The sequence below is a fragment of the Tursiops truncatus genome, chromosome 2 (assembly GCF_011762595.2).
Source record: "Tursiops truncatus isolate mTurTru1 chromosome 2, mTurTru1.mat.Y, whole genome shotgun sequence".
NCBI classification, from domain to species: domain Eukaryota; kingdom Metazoa; phylum Chordata; class Mammalia; order Artiodactyla; family Delphinidae; genus Tursiops; species Tursiops truncatus.
In genome coordinates, this window is record NC_047035.1 from 155,856,054 (window position 1) to 155,878,696 (window position 22,643).

At 47.3% G+C, this 22,643-nt stretch overlaps 1 protein-coding gene across 9 annotated transcripts in view; it reads left to right on the forward strand.

The window, feature by feature from the left end:
• CELF2 (CUGBP Elav-like family member 2) overlaps positions 1-22,643 on the forward strand; it is a 525,704-nt gene that overhangs the window by 478,108 nt on the left and 24,953 nt on the right. For all 9 annotated transcript variants that reach the window (XM_073801535.1, XM_073801536.1, XM_033852343.2 and 6 more), the window contains one exon: positions 1,578-1,712. In XM_073801535.1, the coding sequence (XP_073657636.1) occupies positions 1,578-1,712 (135 nt within the window). The remainder of the gene's footprint in view (positions 1-1,577; positions 1,713-22,643) is intronic.

Genomic DNA, 22,643 nt, shown 5'->3' on the forward strand with positions numbered 1-22,643 from the left:
ACGTTCACAGGATGCCCCCAGTGCTTTGTCCTGCTTCTCAAGCATCCCCAGGAACTACGTGGGTTTGAGAAACAGGTGCTGGCTTTTACCATGAGCCACAGGACTGGGTACCTCCTGCAAGAAGGCAGAGTATCATTTTGAGCAAAATGAGGACCCGTTTTGCAGCATGGACTTGGGGAACTCTTTTCTGAGTAGAAATAAGTCCTGACTGAAGCAGCCAGGACGGAGGAGCAGGGTAAGTGGGCCTGGCAGCCGGGCTCTGAGCCAAGCTGAGACAGGGCTCCACATGGTGGCCGGGGGCTTCGCAGCTGTGTTGCTAGAACATTCTCTTGCCCCTCCATCCACCCCCCCGTCCCCACCCAGCACTGTTGTCAGACCACTGTCTCCGGTTATAGAGGTTATATCTGCTCAGCAGCCGTGCGTTGAGTACCCGGATTTGAGACATAAGAAGAAGGTAAAATTAAGCCGATGACTTCACTCCTGTGTCTTTCTGTGTAAAATTCCTCTGTATGAGGAGAGGACCATTGTTTCCTGCTTCTTGAATGTACGTGGGGGTAAAGGGAATCACGGAAGAAGACCTTGTGCAGAGAACCTGTGTATTGAGAAACAGAAGGAGGGGGAGAAAAGATACTAAAAGTGTACACGGCCCAGGCTCCAGGCCCGAGCCCCCCAGGGCCTGCCAGCACCCCCGTGACGGATCAGCCCCAGACCTCTCAGCTGAGTTTCCTTTCTCTGCCATTCACTTCTTAATTTTCGTTAGCCCTCGATTCATTCTAGCTAAAAAGTAGTTCCTCTTTCAGATACAAATACGTTTAACATGCAGACACAAACATTTTACAAATAAAGATATCACGGCCCTGCCACCTTTTTTCATTCTTTGATTCAGCAAATATTATTTGAGTTCCTGCCATGGACGCGATTTCAAGTTCACATTCAAAATAAACCTGGAGAGAGAAGTTCAGGGTCGATGATAATAGTAACAGCAACAATAGTTTCTGACATTTATTGGGGGCTCACATCATGCCAGTTATTATGCTGGGTAATTTTCATTCATCGAGTTATTTAATCTGCACAACCACCGCGTGAGGGAAGGTACAGTAACTGTCACCACTGACTCAGGAAACAGAGAGGTTAAGAACTTTGTGCAGAGTCACACAGCTAATAGAGCCAGGAAACTGAATCAGTGCAGCTTCAGAGCCATAAAACATCATTTCTTCTGTAATACCTCATACGTGTACCTGTCGAGTTTAGGGATGGAGAGTTTCCCCTGAAACTCCAGCTGTCCAAGCCCGGATCTCACAGTTTCTTGACAGCCACGAGGTGGAAGGCCCTGCTGTCCATGGTCCACGCAGAAACCTGTTGCTTATCTTGTAGGATGACCTGCGCAGCCTGGGAGGAGGCGTTAGGAAGAGGGTGCTGGGTTGGCACAGGCTGCGTGGTGACACACGAGTCCCCAGGGCAGCTGGGGCGAGTGTGCCATCCCGGAGCTCTCTGCCCATGTCCCCTGCCTTCTCTTTTTGGAAACAGGTGAAGTGGGCCTATTGCTAACGTTGCCTCTCTCTTCCCCCACCCCGCAGGCATGAATGCTTTACAGTTACAGAACCTGGCAACGCTGGCGGCGGCTGCAGCCGCAGCCCAGACCTCAGCCACTACCACCAATGCAAATCCTCTCTCCACCACGAGCAGCGCCCTAGGAGCCCTCACCAGTCCCGGTAAGGGGTCATCCTGCCTCTGGGAGACAGGACACAGGGGTCAGTGCCAAGTGCAGGGTGGACGCGTTCAGACCGAGCCGGACACCAGACTTAATTACCTCTTTAATTTCCTTTTTTGTTTGCCTATTCTTAATTTATTTTTTTGTTGTTGAAGTATAGTTAATTTACAGTGTTAATGTCTGCTGTACAGCAGAGTGACTCAGTTATACACATATATACATTCTTTTTTATATTCTTTTCCATTATGGTTTATCCCAGGCTATTGAATGTAGTTGCCTGTGCTGTCCAGTAGGAGGACCTTGTTGCTTATCCATTCTGTATATAATAGTTTGCATTTGCTAATCCCAAACTCCCAGTCCATTCCTCCCCAGCTCCCCCATTGGCAACCACAAGTCTGTTCTCTCTATCTGTGAGTCTGTTTCATAGATAGGTTCATTTGTGTCATATTTTAGATTTAGGTTCATTTCATTTAGGTGATATCATGCATATTTGTCTCTTTCTGACTTACTTCACTTAGTATGATAGATAATGTCCAGGTCCATCCATGTTGCTGCAAATGGCGTTATTTCGTTCTTTTTTATGGCTGAGTAGCGTTCACCACCTCTTCTTTATCCATTCCTCTGTTGATGGACATTTAGGTTGTTTCCATGTCTTGGCTCTTGTAAATAGTGCTGCTGTGAACATAGGGGTGCATGTATCTTTTAAAGAAACAAAGTTTGAGCTTGTGTGTTTTTATCCTCCAAGGATAAAATGAGAAAAAAGGTTTTGCGAGGGAGTCTACCCTGCTATTGATTCTCGCACGCTCATTTTGTTTGAAAAATGTGCTGTCGCTTCAGTCCTCATGAGGTTTCCCCAAGATGAGGAAGTCTCTCAGGAATGCTCTTTTCTCCTGTTTTTTTTGTTGTTGTGTTTTTGGTTTTGGTTTAGCAATTTAAGAATTCTCTGTTAAATCTCAAAATCCCGAATCATCTTCGTCATGATATTTCACACCAGCTCCATCCTTTACATTTGATTTTCAACACCGTGGCCTAGAGGGGACCATCTTTGTTGTTCCTTTGTGGTCCCATTCTGGGCCGTGTCATTTAAAGTGTTTTTTTTCTCCCCCCTCCCCCCACCTTAGAAATTCTGTTGCCTTATTCAAAGGCAGATGCCGTTTTCTTTTTCATAGGAGCCAGACCTAATGTGGTTGCTTAGACACCGGGATTTGTTTTTTGAGAAGCGTTTTGCTGGCTTGCCTTCCTCTCTGTGTTTTCTGGGCCTTGGTGGAGATCTCACCTTCTCCTCTGGTACGTGGAGGAGCTGGCCTGAACAACGTACAAGCCCCCTCCTAACTGGAATCCCCAGGGCCCTCTATCGGCTGCTCCCAAAAGATGAGCTAACTGTCCAACACGCTCTTATGTCATAGTGTGGAGATTTCTTTCCGAAAAATGGAGAAGGAAAGCTACAGCACCTGACGGACCAGCTTTGTTAAGGCTTCCAAGTTCAGGGAGCAGTGAAGCTGCCATAGCCCTTGATGTGTTTACAAAACATTGTGTTTCTAACACATTTCCTTCTGAGTACAGTTTTGAGGGAGGAACCTAAGAGATGTTTAGGAGAGGCTGGAAGTTGTATCCTCCACCTCATCTCAAAGCAACAGCACATGGGACGTTGCCTTCATTCTTGAAATGTCTTCAAAAACGTACCGTGACTACATGTGGGCCTCATTTCATGCAACAGATAATATTCCTGAGACATCAGCTTTGTCGTTTTTTTCAAGATTAAGTTATAACTCTAATGCAAAACATAAACTGGTTATTTAAATCCTTTTTAAGACATACACATTTTTGACATGGTATATTCCCGCTTATGAAAATAATAGTGATTTTTTTTCTTAAAAACAAATTAAATATTTGATCTCGCTAATGTATCTGTTTTAGAAATCAGCTTGAAAAGTTTTTTAAATGAGAATTATCCTCTCCCTGTGAGGACTGTGAAAAGATGACATTAAACCAGCACAGACTCCGTACACCTGAAACTAACACAACATTGTAAATCAACTCTACTCCAATAAAAATTTAAAAACAGCACAGAGCATTGTACATGCATTTTATACATTTATACATGGATCTTCGGTCAGCAGCTGGTATTTTTAACTATATTTTGTTTGGAGTGAAACAACTAAACATCCCTCAAAATCTGAATGCTTTCTTAATTGTTCATACGAAAAGGAAGAAGATTGGCTTTGTTTTTTTTTTTAAAGAGAAAGCAATATTGACTTTATTTTGGCAAAAGTCAGTGATTGTAATGTTTCCAACCTTGGCTTTCAGCCTTGACTCCCTTGCATTTAGAGTAATCAGCAGAAACTCACCACATGGTTGGTAACAAAGTGGAGAAAAAAGAAAACTCTTTTTTCTGTGAAGACTTTCCCTTATATGGCGAGGAGCCAGAGTCCACCGTTTTTGGTGGACTCTTTTGATGGGCCTCTTTAAGGCCCATCAGCCCTTAAAGAGTTTACTATTGTAGTTAACACTGAAATTATTCTGCTGTTCCACAAGTGACCATTCTCGTGATGGACATTTGGGTTAAGGGTATGTGGCCTGTTGTTTGCTTGGCAAGGTTCATTCAACTTTACGAAAATATATTCTTCCTTTGTGATATCTGGGCATATGTATGTGCCCAGGACATTCCGGAGAATCAGAATTGATAACCCGAACGTCTTGTTCTCCTTTAAGAAGGCTCGTGGGTTTAAGAGCCAAGTGCAAAAGTGTCTGCCAGCTGATCAGTGTCGATATTATAATTGACAGTTAGTGCTTTGAGCGTCTGGATAGCCTTAGGTGCTAGCCTGGGACACTCCCCACCCCCGGGAGTCTCCCCGTCTGTTAGGGGGACTCGGACAATGCACAGTCGTGTGTGCCAGGCAAGCGCTGTGAGCAGAGAGACCGGGCAGAATAAGATGGAGGGAGTGCAAAGGGTTGAAGAAGCCTTGCCCCCTCTGGAAAGGTGGCGTTTGAGCAGAAACCTGAGGAAAGTGAAGGAAGCACGTAGATAATCCAGAGAAAGGGTGTCCGGGCAGAGGACAGAGCAAGCACGGGCTGTGAGGCAGGAGGAGGCCTGGCACGATCACAGCCTCACGTGGAAGGCGTGGTGCTGAGCGGGGGCAGAGGGAGAGGTGAGAGGTGAAGGGTGAGGGGTAAGAGAGAAGGTCCATGTACATGGATCCCTTCCATCCAGTATGGTCAGGAGCACAAATACGTAGTGACCTTCTTAAAGTGCAGGGCACTCAGAAGCCTAAGAAGAGAGCCAGAATATTTAAGGAACTTGAAACATGTCTGACCATTTTCAGCTTCTTCCAGAGACCTGAATGAAAGGGAAAATGTGTCCTGAGATGCATTTTCTTTCTTCCCACCTTGGCCAAGCGTCCTTCCCTCTGCCCTTAACATGGTGTCCAGCCCGTCTGGAAATTCTGCCAACGGAGGTGTCAGGGAGAGTGGTTTTTCTCTTCTCTGTTGAGGAATGCTTTGCATAAGAGCTGAGAGTATTTGATTAGAATGCTGAAGTGTAGCAGCAGAAACGATTTAAATCTACGTTTCAATTATTTTTCTTAAGTGTAACTAAAAAAAATCTGGCGTTTAAGTGCAAGTAAATTATTTGTGTAATTTCCACCAGGGACTCTTTCAAAGTCACAGGAAAGGTGGTTAGTAAGAATTCATGACTCTCCACTTCATCAGAGCAATTTCCCAGGAAATAAAAGGGAAAGAAAGCTGGTCCCAAGGCCAATATGATTTTTTATTTTCTAAATAATGAAAAACAGGGCTTCCAGTTGAACCGTGAACCAGTCCATTCAGACTGTAATGTGAATCAAAGCTTCAGCCCACCCTCCTGCACAGGCCTTGTTTTTACCCTGTTTTTAAAGATAGATGTCTCTTATGCTTCAGACAAATCCATCTAGAAAGTAAAGGGACAACTCAGTCCTCAAAACTATTAATTTTTTTAATAATTGTAAATTTATCATTTCTGTTTTGCATACCCAGGAAGAAGCTCCCTACAGCATCATTATAAATGATTTTAAACGGTCTGTGCTTTAAGACATAAAAAATTAAGCATTAATTAAAAAAGGTTTCTTTGTCTCCTGGCCTTGAAATAAACATTAAAATCATCTCGGTTATTTTGGTGATGAAATGATTCAACCTTTGAGAACATTCCTCAAAGAAAGCAGAGTTAAAATTAAAACATAAAAAAAGAAAAATCATCTCAGTTGCCCATGATTAGAGTAAGTGTTTCTTCCAATTATCAGATGGTAGGGAATAAAGTTAGAAATTAAATCATGAAAAAAAAAACCAGGTAAAGGCATATTATGCCTTTAATGAGTTTCTCTGAGGTCTTTTGAAGCCTAATTTAATCGTGTTTCTTGTCTTTCATTTTGATATGATAATTTTTCCTTTGTTTACTTCAGTCTCCTATTTAGTTAATTAATTCTTGGGTCATTTCTTCTTACCCGATTTTCAACCTGTTTTTGAGGCATGAGTCTCGATATTGGTATAAAGAGGCAAATTGTCTGTAAGGCATGTGGCTAGGTCTTAAAGAAAGATAATATCTGTCTTCTACCCAGCTTGTAGATTTGTTGCCTTTGCCTGGTAATTTTGAGAACTTGCGCAAGAGGGTTATCATTACCACACGCGAACATTTCTCTGGCATTTCCTGTCTGAAACATAATGTTGCATTCATGTACCACATTATTCCACTGACCTTCTTCTATTTTCTTTTTTCTTTTTTTTTTTTATAAAAGGATGTTTTAAAATTCTCCAAATGCTTCTGTAAGTGCACTCAGTCAAGTGAACACTTCAGGATAATAGATAATTTCTGTCGACAGTGGAAGGCATTTTAAAATGCTAGGGAGCATTTTTCCCTTCCTACCGTTGGCTTTTCACATAGTTTTCACTCTGAAGTCTAGGCAGTGTTTTTTCCCATCTTCAAGACACGGCCCGCCTCCTTGCAGGCTGTGAAGCTTCCTGTGGACTCTTTGAGGGGAACAGAGACCGGGGGTGTTTCCGTGGGATTCAGACCTTTCCCGGGCTCCTCACATAAGGAGGGCCAGCAAGTGGGCCCCTCCAGTGTCACCCACCGCTATCACCAGGCTGGCTGAGCTTTGGGGACCCGGAAGTTATCCTCCGAGTCATCCCAGAGCCCTTCAGTGTTACGAGAGGCTTTTGTCCCCCCACTAAGTGTCTCTGCACGTGTGTCACCCTAGTACTCGCATCGTGGGAAGAGATGGATTCACAGGCAGACCTAGCCCCCATTCTGGAGCCTTCTGCTAGGCAGGGCAAGTCCATGAAAATGAGTTGGGCCTGCACTGCCCTGTCCAAGCCGTCACATGCGGGGGCAGTAGTATCACGGTGGAGTCTGATGGGGCCAGGAGAGAGGCACAGACAGAGGGCGCTGGGGGAGGCCATCTCCCCAGGCTGCCGAGTGATGCCACGACCTCGGGGAGTCTGAAGCCAACCTTCTTCCAGAAGCCTGTTGTTCCCACCGCCTCTCATCCCCGTTGAGACACCCTCCGCCTCTCACTGACCCAGGCTCAAGCCGGTGAAGTGACCTTTGCAGCCAGCCTCTGGTTCACTGTCATCCCATCAGTCACCATGTCCAGTCGGTTCTCTCTCTGAAACATCTTTTTTCCTCTCCCATTGACACCCCCCCGGGTGAAGCTCCTTTTGTCCCATTAGTGCCGCCACCAGCTCCATCTTGCACACTGTTAACAAAGCCAACAGCGCGGTTCAGACACTTTCACACGGTTCACTGTGGTCTCAGCTAGAGCAGGACAAACTCCTTAGCATGGCCTTCAGGGAGCTCCCTGACCTGCCTCCATCCTTTCTCCCCAGAACTGCCGCGGCCCCCCAGCCCCCAGCAGCCTACCCTCCAGCAACATCGGGATTCTTCCTCCCCGAAACACACTGTCGGCCTTCTTGCCTTTGTTAAACCTACTGGCTGCTCTGCCTTGAATATCTTCTCTCCAATTTCCTCCTGTGAAAACCTCCTACATCACTCCTTTATTACAGTGTCAATGGTTGGGAAGATTCATGAGTAGGTCTAAAATCGGTGTTTTTAACGCACATTATAAAAAGTATAGTTTATACTGCTTTCCATAGATTAAGCAGCAGTAAAAAAAAAAAAAAAGGTTTCTAGTAATTAATAAAAATTGGTTTTAGTAGTCTCATACTTATCTCTTAAGAATCAGTGCAAATGTCATCTCCACCATGAAGCCTTCCGGAAAGAATTAATTGCTTCCACAATGTATTTCTAATATAAATACGTACCTCATTCTAAACCTGGGTCACACGCAGGCTCCTTGGTAAGGAGCTGTATTAGAAGCTCCCTGAGGGCGGATTGGAGGGAAAGAGGAACCGTTGAGCCGGGAGGCAATGGTCCATCAATGCCTCAAGTCTGCCCTCCTGTACCGTCAAAGTACGTTCCTTCTTCTAAAACACTTATTTCCTTCGCAGGCTGGTTGTTGGGGTGCTTGTCTCTCTACCTTCTAGATAGTAAGTCCTGTAAAGTAGGAACAGTTTCTTTACTCGTAACCCCTCTTGCATTTGGAACAGTGTGTCATGCACAGTGTCACGCATACTTCAAGTGTTACTTCAGCTGAACAGCAAGTAGAAATGCTCAAAGAGAAAGGTTTGAAAGCCGCGTGTTCCGTCTAGCTCAGCGCACGCGTCCCTAAGGACCCTGAGTCTGTTGTGGTGACGTGTGGCAGGGTCCGCGCCCCTTCCAGGTGGATGTTCAGGTCTGACAGGTTTCTGAAGAATGAATCAATACCAGTGCACATTAGAACAAGGTCATAGAAAGCAGGGGTTTTATTCCAATAATTTTACGAAGATTGGCTTTCAAAACATTCTGATGTCGTGATATAGAATAAGTAAGAGTCTCAGGTCAGATAAAGGGATTTCACTTGAAAAGAACCATCTCCTCTGATGTGGGCTTTTGAAAGACCAACCTCAAATGCGCTCTTAATTCCGTGTGCTTCGCCAACCGCCCTCAGGTTGGCCTCCACAGGGTCCATGAAGCAGGGTCCCATTTAACTTTGGGGGTATTTTTTTCCTATGCTGCTCTTCAGCGTGTTATTAATTCAGGGATCCATTCTTCATTCGGAAATTACCTGGGTCTCTTACCTGCCCACATTTCCCCTTAGGCCTGTCTTTCCTCATTGCTTATTATCAAGCAAGTGAATCTCAGGCAGTCGAGTTTCCCCCTTCGTTCGCTACACGTTAAAGTGTCGTCATCAAGCAGAAGCAAGTTGGTTTTTAAAATCAGCTCTTTACTTGTGGGGTTGAATCCGTCAAACAGCCTTACATCCTCATTGCTACAGAAAGAGAATGGACATTCCAGGTTTTGCTTGTTTTTTGTAGGTTTCACCCTTTTGTACTTTTTTTTTTCTAGAAGGTTTGCACATGTTAACTTGTTCTCGACATTATGGGGCTCGCTTTATTTTCAGCATTGCTAATGGGATTGAACATCATGTAAAATGTTCCATAAATAAAATGTCACTAGAGTGACTATAATTTCCTGATATATTCTTTTCATTCAGTCAAGAAATATGTATTGAGCATCTACTATGTACCTGGGACGATTGCAGGCATTTGAAACACCAGTGGACAAAGCTGACCAAACCCCTGCCCTCATGTCATTTATATTTTAGCATTAGCTTTTTAAAAGACATATTGACTAAATTCCCACAAACTATAGCTTCTACACCCTTTAAAAAAAAAACTTTTCATGACCAACTTTTTTGTATACCTTATGCTAAAATTTTGTGAATTGGACCAAGGTGGGGAAAGGAGAGATCTTTCTCTACTTTCTCCCTCTTCTGTAACCTGTACCATTTTTCTATACACTTAATGCAACAAAGAGCTCTGAGAATAGTATTCACCATTAGATTAGATTTGGTCAGTGGCAAAACCAGAAAAAAGAGGAATGTGTCCTTGGCACTTCTGCTCCCTGGCTTCTCAACAGAGGCATTTCATGAAAAGCAAATATTTAAAAAGTCCTTAGGCATTTAAAACATAATCACTGAAAAAAAAAACAAAAACAAAAAAAAGCAAACAATCACTGGGAGTGGTCCATCTTTCCAGTAAATGCCTCTTTATTTGGCATTGATCATTCTGCTTCTAGGGTTTAAAAAAGAAAAAGCATGCAAAACCTCCCAGCTGGAGTTTTGACGGCCCCTGCATGTGGTGGGCATTTTGATGTGGAATTACCTTTAAATTTCCCTTACCGTCAAGGAAATGAGAAGTCTCTTGGTCCAGATAGCAGAACCGCAGCTCATTGTCTCATTCATTCGTTTCCTGAGCTGCCAGAGTCATCTCAGCGCCTGCCATCAGAACAGCTTCGCATGGTGGCCGGGCTGCCCTGCGCAGTCGATGAGATGCCCCTGCCCTGGCGCAGTCTCTTAATAGTCCTGAGCTAATTTAAAGCTTAACTAAAGCTGCCCCGCCGAGTGGGTGACGATAACGTATGGTCCTCCCCTTTGCCGCAGAGCTTGGATTTCTGCAAGCTTGGCCCCGGGGGTGGACACATCCCATCCTTCATTCGTAGGACCGTCAGTCACTCAGGACTTTGGTCCTGCTTTGTTCGGGGTGCACTTTTTCAATATTTTTAGATAGGGGCTCTCGTTTTCCACGTGTTTGCTTCAGTGGCTCTGGAGGCTGTGCTGTGTCCGTGATTCAGTGTAAACATTGCCCTGCACAGTCTCCTGCATCGTGTGCAGGTCCACGTCATGGCCCCTTGTGAAGTGTGTGTGAGCTCAGAGGCGTGTCTTCTCTACAACACAGCCACTCAGTGAGACTCCCCCACCTCCCAAATTATCTATGTTGCTGTCTGATATAACCATGTTATCATTGCCGGCACTAGTAAAAGCATGTATGGAGTGCTTAACTGTGTTTTATATTAGATGGAAAAAGCAACAAAACTTGACTCTAGTCACAACTTCCCAGAGGCTTATAATCTAGGGTCCACGCTTTAAGACTTAAAAGCAGCAAAATATAAATGCTTCATTTGTATGTGGCTTAATCCCTTAAACTGGATGCAGTGGTCACATGCAAAAAAAAAAAAAAAATAAGCAAAATGCCCCAACCTGGACTCTTCTGGTTGAAGAGCAGGAATCAGATAAGGCACAAGGTGTCAGTGACAGCAGAGATTCTGTCTTGAGGAAGTGAGGGTAACTTTTAACAGGAGAGTTGGCGTTGGAGCCAAAATTATAAGACGGATAGGATTTTGGGAGGTAGAAATGGGAGATTTATCAGATGTGTCAAGCGTGAGAAAACCCAGAAAAAGCATTCAGTCAGCAAATGGAAATGCATCTCACTTTTCACCAGCAGAAGATGGATGGGAAATAGGAACCAGGGAGGGAGGGCCCTGAAAGCCGTGGCTGAGGAGCTAGAACTTCCTCTTGCGGGCAGTGAAGAGCCATGTAAGGACTTCGAGCGCAAGAGTGTCAGTGGTGGCACTTGGGTACCAATTGGATGTGAGCGAGACAAAGGGAAGGAGTTGAAGACGGAAGTGTATTGAGCCTGGGGACCAGTAGGACAGCGCTTTCATTAGTAGAGAGAGGGCAGCCGGGAGCAGGAAAAGTTTATAGTGGAAGGTGGTTTGGTTTTACACACGTTGAGCTGAGGCACATGCGAACTGGCCTTTCATTTAAATACATCCCCAAAGCAGATGGGTTCCCTGATCCTCGACCTTGTCCTGGGTCAGCTGCAGAGGTGGGGAGGTGGGCAGATGTCAGCCAGGTGGGGCCTGGGTGGATCACTGAGCTAGAATCACCAAACACAGCAGAGCAGGGGCCTGGGGGGTGAGGCCTTGGCTGAGGACCATGTTTGGGGACAGCCGGGGGGAGCCAGGTGGTGGGAAGGGAGCTCCGGGGAAGCCTGGTATTCGGGGAACCAAGCAGGAAGGAGATGAAGGTGAGTGCAGAGAAGAGGCATTTGAGTTTCGCCACTGGGCAGGCGGTTCACCCCCAAGTGGCCAATCACTGCAGCGGTGGCGGGGATGTCACGGTTCCGGAGGCCGTGAGAGGAGGGCGGATGTGAGCCTGGAGGCGGGAATTATGTATTCACATATGACACCTCCATAAAATGTATTGGTTTCTTTTACAAAGTCAAGCAGGGTCAATAGGAGGAAAAATGTTAAGATGGAGAAACGTAAACATACTTCTAGATTCAGGAGGAGGCGGAACAGGGCAGGAAAGGAAGAGGCCAGCGAGGTGAAAACTGATGGACTGAAGGGGATGGAGGTTGGACGGATGGAATCAAACCCTCTTCTAAGCCTCTCATCTGGCGCCTGGAGTAGCATGTGTGAGGATCTGTCCTGCGTGTCCCCAGCCCCAGGGCAGCAGCCCCCATGCCTGCCTTCCCAGCTGTCCCAGGATTAGGTTATGTACTAATGTACGGGACAGGGCACAAAGCCATAAAAATGTTCAGTAAGTGGATGGTGTAGCCTTAAAAGAGGGAATGCCTTTGCTGCCGAGACATGAATAGGAGGAGGTCAGGACTGGGGAGGCTGTACAGGATTTGAGACAGAAAGGTATTCACATCACGCATAAGTCAAGAATTTAAGTGTCTAGGGCTAGAAACCGAAAAAGGTTCCTGCCCTGGGCAGAGGTTTAAAAACCAGTTAATCTAAAGAATGTGATGGAGGAATTACAGTTTCATTTTCTTTCTAACGTGTGTGGACATCTTGACCAAGAGCTGAAGGACTGTGATCTAGAGCAAGTCATTTCATCTTTCTTTGTTTAGTTTTCTCCATTGTGAAATGGAATTGTCCACTTTTACCTTTGTTGAACTATTGAGGGAATATGTATATATAATGCATGCTATTGCTTTTATATATATAAATTTATTTATTTTATTTTTGGCTGTGTTGGGTCTTCGTTGCTGTATGTGGGCTTTTCTCTAGTTGCAGCACGCAGGGGCTACTCTTTGTTGCAGTGTGCAGGCTTCTCATTGCGGTGGCTTCTCTTGTTGCAGAGCATAGGCTCTAGGCGTGAGGGCTTCAGTAGTTGTGGCACACGGGCTCAGTAGCTGTGGCTCGCGGGTCCTAGAGCGCAGGCTCAGTAGTTGTGCCTCACGGGCTTAGTTGCTCCGTGGCATGTGGGATCTTCCCAGGACCAGGGCTTGAAGCCGTGTCCCCTGCATTGGCAGGCGGATTCTTAACCACTGCACCACGAGGGAAGCCCTATTGCTTTTTTTTTTTTTTTAAGACATTAAAGTATCATCTGGGAAAGATGATTATTTGGGAGTGACACTAAATTCTGCTCCTCTGGACAATAAGAAACTAGGTTTAAACTGGAATAAGATCCGGTGATACTTTTTCTCTGAACCTTTGCCTTCAGAAAACAAATATCTCCCCACCCTTCCTAAAAATATTAGAATATAAATGCAGGGAGTAGACCCTTTCCTTACTTCTTTCTGCTTTGGGGCTTAGCTAAAGAAGATGGCAGTGAACTTCAAATTTGACTTGATGTTATAGAACCAACACACCTTCTTATCAAAGACAAAATGCTCTGTTGGGTTAAATAAAGCACGATAACCATGGTCGGACCCGTTTCCTTGTAGCTGTCCCCACTGAGAGTGAAGCCCTCGGAGAGTGGTTTGTTTTTATTTCAGGCAGTATACTTAGTGTGTGCTCCTCTGCGGTCGGTCATTTGCAAAGGAAACCACCCAAGTAGCTGAAGGGCAGCTCATTAGCATCGCAGACCTTAAACTCTGCCAGGTGACCTCTTGCCAACCTTGGGGTCCTGTTATCGAAAGGAAGATCTGCCCCCTCTCTGGGACAGACCAGGATCCAGGAGGTCTTCATTAACCTCCCAGTGACATGGTGCTTGCTTTCCACAGAAATCCGTGGTCCTCACTTTTTCTCTCCAGAGTCCAGAGCTTGGTCAAATCATCCCATTTCGTAATCACAAGGAATCTTCAAGATCATCTATCCAGGTGCCTCACTCATGATCCAGATGAGGAAACAGAAGGCTGCAGGGTTAAATGATGCGCCCAAGGGGCCACAGGCTGTTAGCCGCAGCTGAGCGGGCCACCACTTCTGCCACCCCAGGAAATATTCAAAAGCAGGCGCTCCTGAGGACCTGGAATTGTATTTCTTAGTTTCTTCATCCTTATAAGGAAATCACCACGATTTTTCAATTTGTGTCCATGACCATCTATTTTAAAAAAAAAGCAAATACCAGGGCCCAGCTATGGGGAGGCGTGTACTTTTATTCTGGTAATTCGTAAGCGAAATATCATTAGAACCAAGTTTCCCTTTCCTTTGCTCCATTCCTGTTTGATCCATACAGGCTGAGTTGATATCAATATAAACCGACTGTTTCAAGCTCATGCCCCCAAATTACACCTTCATTCTTGTGTCCCTCTTCATGGGACTGGGGAGGGTACTGAACATAGGCAAGTTGAGGAGGTACCTAGGTTGTTGACAACTAATGAAGTAGATTCTTTCTTAGAAACATCACCCAGTGACGGCTCCAACGAGCACTTGTTAAGTGACAATTAAAGTGAAGAAAACAGTGAGACTGCAGTAGATGTTAAGAGGTTGATGCTGCCCACATCCGTTTCCATACCACTTTCTCACCTCCAAAAACATTTACTGTCATAGAATAATGCTCAAAAAGGACTCAGAGCCCAACAAGGGACTTTCTTCCTCTGGTCCTTCAGACTCAGAGTGTTCCTCTGGCCCATCTAGAGAACCAGTAATGATTTGGCTGGCCCAGCGTCACACACACCAAATTGTTGACTGGTCTCCTGGTGAGTTGGAAGTAGGTTAGTGAAGGAAGAAAGTGACGCAGGTGTTTATGGGGTCACGGACGTGCCCGTTACAGATCGTCGGGTAGTGAGATCAGAACACCTTGGAAGCTTTCAACGCCATTTTCTAACACAAACAGCCACCTCCCGCCCTGTCATCCCTCCTCTCCTCACCCCTCTCCGCCCCCCCAAAAAAACCTTTTAGGGAATAAATTTAAAATAAGAGGTGTGGTTATTGTGGGATAATTAGAGCCCTTAGAAGAGGAGACACTGTTTGGCGAATCCCCACGGGTGCCTGTGTCACCGCTTCATGACTCTGCCCCCTTCTAAGCATCCAAGCTTGTGTGACGCAGGGCGGTGACCGCAGGCTCCGCCGTCCTGAGTGTGTCTGGTCGAGGCAGGCAGTTTTCTCTGTTTGCAGGTATTTTATTTATTTCCTAAACTACAAAGCCACTGTGCTTACACCGTCTCATTGATCTGTGGAGAGTATTTTGTGGATGCACTAAAGGCAGATTCTTGGCGTCCTCTATTAATGTTGTCTCGTTGTAGCTTTTTAAAAATCTTGCAGTCCAGGAAAAGTGGGGAGGGGGTTAGTAGGAGGAAATTGAGGCACTGGGTTCCTAGAAAGCGTGGTCCTTTCAGGGGCAGACATATCCGAGACAGGACCTGCCAGTGCACCGATAAAAGAACGGAGGGAAAGATCACCTTCGCGTAGGGAGGATGACAGAGGCGTTGTCCGTGTCAGAGGTTGATCGTCCCCAACGACCACCTTTCTACTTTTCTCGGTGGATCTGGAATCTGGAAAAAGAGGAAGAGCCAGGACTTCCCTGGCGGTCCAGCAGTTAGGACTCCGCGCCTCCCTGCAGGGGGCGTGGGTTCAATCCCTGGTCGGGGAGCTAAGATCCCGCAAGGCACGCGGCTACACAACAAAGGGGGAAGAGCCACGTTCCCTACATTCAGCAGTCAGCCTCCCCGCAAACTGCCGGGCATCCCACCTCGTGCAAAGAATGAGAAGGAAGCCGGTATTTCCTCCATGTCCCTGATCACAGTTCGAGGAGAGGGAGGATGAGGTCTCTGCCTCTCCAGGGGCCAGGCCAGCGTGGAGCCTCGCGGACCTCAGAGGGGCCTCTGGTTCCTTCTGTGGCAGCCACGCAAGGGGAACGAAGGGCATCTCTGCTCCTGTGCCGGTGACGAGGCAGCAGCTGGCTTGGCCACTTCTGTTTGTAATGGCATCCCCACCCTTCCTCCAGTGTTAAAGAAACAGTTAATGAGAGCCCTTCACCCCGCTCCGGGCTCACCTGGCCGTGGGGGGCCCTCTGGGCGGCCACAGCATCGGCGGGTGGATGCCCTCCCTCCAGCTCATGGAGGCCTGTGCGGGGCCTCGTCCTGGGAGCGGCCAGACACGGAGTCCGGTGCACCTGCCGCGGCCGCGGTGGACTTTCCACCCCTTCCTTCACTCAGCAAGTCCCTGTGTGGCGCCTACGATGTGTCAGTCCCTCTCGTAGGTTATAGGAAATAAGACCAGTGAACTCCTGCCCTGTAACCAGGGGGACTTCTTTGTATGCAAGATAGAACCAGAACTTTTTACTCTTCCATAGTTTTTTACCCCTGTTCCTACCTCCCAGCATCTGTTCCCCTGTCTTATCACAAACCCAACCTCACCTCCTCTTAGCCTCTCACCTTCTCACACCCCAAACTAAATTCTGCACCCAGCCTGGAGGGAATCTGGTGATGCTACGTGCAGACACCCCTGAGATCAGTGGGTCCCAATCTTTAACGAGCAGAAGACGCAGCAAGAGGGTGTGTTAATTCACAGTCCTGAGCCGCACAACCGGCAGGTCTCAGGGAACGTCCAGGTGACCGCGATGCAGGAGACCCTTGGCTATACCTTCTTCCCATCCAGTGTGTGTGCTTCCTGCGCCGTCTAAGGGCATCGTGGTCCCTGCCTCCAGAGACAGGATGGTTCTGGCGCAGTGGCCCGCGGAACAGCCAGCAGCCCTGGGCCGCAGGTCAGAGGGAGTATCCACCATGCAAGGCTGGCCTTTCCCCTGGTGATCGTTTCCGCCACGATCCGGCCATTTAGGATTTGAGTTGCCTCTCTGCTCAGAAGAGAAGGTAGAAGCCTGTGATGTCTGCAGCTCGATGGGGATGTTTGTGTGGGTGCCTTTGGTCTGCAGCCTCCAAACAGACCTGGGGTCTCAGGCCCTTCAGTGATGCTGTGGGAAAAGGGGCTGGTCCCCTTCACTGAGGGTCGAGTCCTGCCTTCTCGGAGTCCTCGTTTGCCCCGCCGGGAGGTGCTGCCGGTGTGTGTTCAGTCCTGGGGGAAGAGTAAGAGCTTTGCAGACCTTGGTTTATTGGACTCGGAGGCCCCCAAGCCTAGCCGCGGGGTCTGCCGAAACCCCCGATACGCGACCATGCGGCAGCCTCTGCTTTCCTGTTCCCACAAACGGGGAGGCTGGGCCCACCGTGCAGGCCAGTTCTTCCCCACCCTGACTCTGCCCCTCTTGGCTGCCACCGACTGGCCCCGACTTGGGTCTCTGGAGCTACAACGCCTCTCTGTATCAAGACCTCACACTGTTTCTTCCCTTAGCCTTCTCCTCTCTAGGCTAAGTTTTACCTTTCTGTCACCTGTCTGTCTCTCAGCTTGGCTTTCAGGCCAGCTCACCCTCTTCTGGACCCTCTCAAAGCTGTACCCCCAGATGGAGTCTCCTGAGGACCAGCCTGATGATAAAGGCTGGAGAACCGGTCATTAGCTGTGCAGTCGCCTCCCCAGGGGAGAAGATGTTGAATCTTCAGGTGTTGCAAATTGATGTGAAAAGAATGTAATCCCTCCTTGTGGGAACAAAATCCTCCTAGAGGCCACTGACTCCCCTTGGCTCCCGGCCCCTTCCATCTTCAGAGCTGCTATGTCTTTGTGCTGCTGTCTCTCTGATTCTCCTTCCAGCCCCCGATAAGAACCCTTGTGTTTACATGGGGCCCATGCAGATAATCCAGGAACATCTCCCCATCTCAAGGTCAGCCGAATCACAACTTTTAATTCCTCTGGGTCATGTAACCTGACATGTTCACAGGTTCCTGAAATTAGGACATGGACCTCTTTAGGGCAACAGTAAATTCTGCCTACCTTAGAGAACAAGAGTAGTGATTCTTACCTCTCGCTCTAAACATTGCCCTGGAGACCTAAATAAACTTAGTTTACCTACCCAGTCATGCAGAAGTTAGCACAAAAAGAGAAGAGAGAGCGGGAAGGCCTTTGTCAGGCACCCGTTGGTGTCTCGTATTTCAATTCAGGGGCCCCGACTCTGGCCCGGAGGACATCAGGGCCTCCTGAGTCTGTGCGGGCAGATGAGTCACCCTTGTCCCCAGAAGGGAAAGCAAGGCCGCTGGGGGCTGCGAGAAGCAGAGACCAGGGGACTGTTTCCTGGGAAGTGAAGCAAAGGTCCTTTCTCTCTGCAAAGCTGAGAATAAGCTTTTATCTCTGGCACAGATAAACGTAAAAAGAAAACAAATGGAACGTCTTGTTTTAATTCAGGTGCGATTAGGCTTGCTTGTTATACTGGTTTAAGAAAGTTTTCCAAACAGCCCTTCTCGCACAGCTGTGTGTGTCTTGCTGTTTGGCCCCCCGATTGGCCACACAGCTGGAGAGGGTCCCGTCCTGTACCTCCGTACCGTGTGCACCACGCACACCCCTCTGCTGCCTCCTCCTCTTCCCCAGCCAGTGAGTGCGTTTCCTGGGCGGACCAACCGGAAATGAGAGAGTGTGTGTGAAGGACTTACTGATGTAAGAGAAACAAATCCTTGGGCTGAGGGTATGAGTGAGTCTAGTTCTCAGCTCTGTGCTGAACAGAAGTTCTTCTGGGGGCTCTTCTAGCACTGTTTCCTCCTTCCCGTCCTTCCTTCTCCTTCCTTCCTTCCTGCCTTCTCTCTCTCCCCTTCTCCCTCTCCCCTCCCTCTCCCTCCCCCCTCCCCCTCTCTCCCCCTCTCCCCCTCTGCCCCCTCTTATCTCCCAGCATAGCAAGGGACCAGATGACCTGGGCCCTCCATCTGTGACCTGCAGTTTTGACCTGAGTCAAGAAGCTCTTCTAGACACATCATTCAGCAAGGCACCCCCTGGCTCTGAGAAGAAAGCACCCATCTTATCACTTATATTAGGATGGGTATTTGGGGATCCCTGAGCTTGGAGTCTTTCCGTCAATGAACTGACCTGGTCACATGAACAGAGTGATTCCGTAACAGGCAGAGATGTACTTCCTCACTGCCAGTCTCCCCCTGCCCCGGCCCCCCTCCCTCTCCAGCACCCCAGGCTCCCCATCCTGCAGTTTGTTTGTTTGTTTATGACTGCATTGGGTCTTTGTTGCTGTGCACGGGCTTTCTCTAGTTGCGGCGAGCGGGGGCTACTCTTCATTGTGGTGTGCGGGCTTCTCAGTGCAGTGGCTTCTCCTGCTGCAGAGCACGGGCTCTAGGCGCACGGGCTTCAGTAGTTGTAGCTCACGGGCTTAGTTGCTCCGCGGCATGTGGGATCTTCCTGGACCAGGGCTCGAACCCGTGTCCCCTGCACTGGCAGGCGGATTCTTAACCACTGCGCCACCAGGGAAGCCCCTCCTCCTGCAGTTTTTTCATCCAAAGGCACAGAACTGCATTTCCATGTGAGGTCATAGACACATGGCTCTGGTGTGTTGCTTGGCCATTTCACTTCCTGGCTGGCTAGCTGCTCAGAACCTCTTTGGGCTGCTCGGTGGTCTTGAGCTGGTGGTACAGCAGGCGTGAAACGTGGCGTGTGACAGCGTCTGTCCTCGCTGCCCGGGAGCTGAGGTGGCTCTGCTCCCCACCCGCCTTCCTCTCGGCTTTGTTGTGCGGCTTCTCCTTTGCGTGGGGCAGCCTCCGACTGAAGGAGGTGCTGTGGGCAAAGCTGAGCCAACATTTATTTACCAGTGTTCCTTTGGCGTCTTGTAAACAGTTTAACTGAGAAAGCGAAGGATACAGTTCTCAGTGGAGACGGAAGGGAATTTTGGGTGGGCAGAATGCAGTTACCCAAGGCAGCGTCCTGCCGGTCTGCCAGCACAGAAATAGGAAGATATGCGTGTTGCTGGTATTTAATGTGTCTCTGTTTTTTGTGTCTAGGGGCTTTTCTCTATCGTGTGTCTCTTGAATATTTGGTTTTGAGGCATTTGATTGAGATTGGCTGCATGACAAATTTGAGTTTTCCTTTTGCTTTAAACAGATTGTTTGCTAGAACTCAGAAGGTTCTTAAAGGCAGCTAGATACACAGTCGAGATATCTTTTCCAATTTAGACTCAAACCGGGCTGAATTTTCCTTGTATTGTCCAAAGCACTGGAGCACGTGGAGTCTTCTCATTTTAAGGCAAGTTACTTAGTTCAGTTAATCTCATGTTCGATTCCTCTCCCTCCTATTTTTCACCCTCTCCCCATCAGTCTACTGGGACCATCCAAGAACAGCACAACAAGAGGTCAGAAAACTACAGTGCACTCTAGCCACTCTTCCTGGGTTTTAAATAAATAGAAAAGCAAGATATAAAGAGATCTCTCACTTGCATATTGTTTCTTTTTTCTTTTTTTTTTTTTTTGGAGTATAGTTGATTTACAGTGTTGTTAGTTTCAGGTGTACAGCAAAGTGATTCAGTTATACATATACATATATCCATTCTTTTTCAGATTCTTTTCTCATATAGGTTACTACAGAATATCGAGTAAAGTTGCCTGTGCTACGTAGTAGGTCCTTATCGATTATCTATTTTATGTATAGTAGTGTGTATATGTTAATCCCAAACTCCTAATTTATCTCCCCTGCCTCACTATCCCCTTTGGTAACCATAAGTTTGTTTTCTATGTCTGTGAGTCTGTTTCTGTTTTGTAAATAAGTTCATTTGTATCATTTTTTTAGATTCCACATATAAGTGATATCATATATTTGTCTTTCTCTGTGTAACTTACTTCACTTAGTAGGATAATCTCTACGTCCACCCATGTTGCTGCAAATGGCATCATTTTGTTCTTTTTTATGGCTGAGTAATATTCCGTTATATCTATATACCGCCTCTTCTTTACCTGTTCATCTGTCGATGGACATTTAGGTTGCTTTCATGTCTTGGCTGTTGTAAACAGTGCTGCAAAGCACTCAGTCTTAACTGTAGCCCCACTTTGCCTCCAGTTTTCTGTTTTGAAAAGAGAACAATGAAATTGTGACAGTGTGTTGTTTCCAGCCGTAGCCTCATTTTTCAGCACCTGCCGGGCCAAGCTAATACACTTTATCTGTTCTTCCTCAGGATGCCCATGCTAACCTTCGTGATCCCTCTCCTGCCACCTCCATTTAGATACAGGGCGACCCCCGCCAAGGGGTGGTGCAGAGGATTAGAGACTCATGAGGTCTGTGCGGTAAACGAGCCTGAAAATTTCACGTTACAGAGACTGAGGTGATAAGGCCCCGTCATAGGTGTCGGGTCTCCAGCAGCTATGAGGAATACCCCGCATCAGCATGGTGACAGGTCACGTGAGGCTTCTAGGGACGTGGTGGCGTCCCTACTGATAAGCGACCTTCTCCAGATTAGTGACCTGAGGGCGCGGTACCCACCCTTCTCCATTGTTGCTGCGAATGGCACCCGGGTCTGGGGGCCTTTCTGATGATAACAGTAGCTTGTATGTGTTTCTCAGATGAGTGCCAGAGAGCATCCTGACCCAGGTACTCAGTTTACTCCCCTCCATGCCTCCTCCCAGGTTGCTTCACGTTCATTTCCTTGCTGTTGGAGGAATATGTCATCTCCTCATCCTGGTCCTTTCCGTTCCTTTCCCTTTTCTTTGATCTGAATGAAGAGTCTGAGGGCCCTGAATAAAATAAGGGTTTTCTGCCGGTCACCGCACGCTGGCCCTGGAATTCTTTCATGAGCTACCAAAGACACAGATTTTTATGAAAGTGTATTAAGGTCCTTTGCAGTGCAAGCAGTTGACCCAGTTTTCTTTCTCTCTAAAATGATTGTCAAGTCTCTGCTGTCTCATTCTAGTCTAGCCAGTCCAGCTCTACGGTTGCTGTTTGCCTGGTATATACTTTTCCACCCTTTTACTTTCAACCTGTTTGTGGCTTTGAATCTAAAACGTGTCTCCTGTAGACAGTGTAGACAGATCTGGTTTCCTTTCATTCTTTGAACATATTTATAATGGCTGCTTTGATGTCTCTGTCTGCTGAGAACAGTGTCTGGGCCGTCTCAAACTGTTTCTGTTGCCTGCTTTCTTCCCTGTGTGGATCACACTTTCTCATTTCTTTGCACATCTCATAATTTGTGAACAACTAGACATTTTATTCTGGACACTGATCCTCCCTACTCTCCCCCACCAAACCCAGCTGCTTCGTGTTTGCTCATCTGCTTAGTGACTTAGCAAGTGGAGTTTATTCCCTACAGGATGCTTCTGATGGCACTCCTTAGAGAACACAGCCTCGGGCTGTGAGTGACATTCTTATATTTCCTTTTTTAAATGGCATAATTCTTCCAAATAGCTCTCTTTGAATGCCTTTCTGCCGGATTGCCTGTTCAGTTTCTGGCTGGTCTGTTTCTATTGCTATCCCACCCAGCCTCCATTAATTTCTAGTTGTTTAATCTGTTGTTTTTGACCCAGGGCATGAACGGCCACCACAGTCTGATTCTGTTAAAGTCAGGCCCCTCCATAGGGAAAGTCTTCAAGGCCATTCCTTGAAGCTTGCTGTGACCCCGGGAACACTCTTCCTATCTCTCTGTTTCTCTGGTTTTCTCTGTTAAACTTCTGGATGGCCTACCATTCTGTTCCTCTTAATGGCCCACCACCAAAATATCTACTGTTTTCCATGGTGCCTTAGGCTTGAACTTCCCCGCACTGTGTTCCAAATAAATGCATTCCTCTTAGGGAAAGTTATGGAGCTCTCTGTTCTTGTGACCTCTCTCTCTCTCTCTCTCTCTCTCTCTCTCTCTCTCTCTCTCTCTGTGGGCAGACCCTCTTTGCCACTGCCCTGGAGCTGAGGGCAGGGACAGCAACCTGCTTTGCTTCAAGCAACCCCTGGCCTACAAGAGGGGTGATGCAGCAGGGCAGTAGCACCTGCTCGTCTCAGCTGGCTTCTCTGGGCATAGAACCTCCGCCCAGAAGCAAGATGGGATGAGGGTAATTGGGCCCA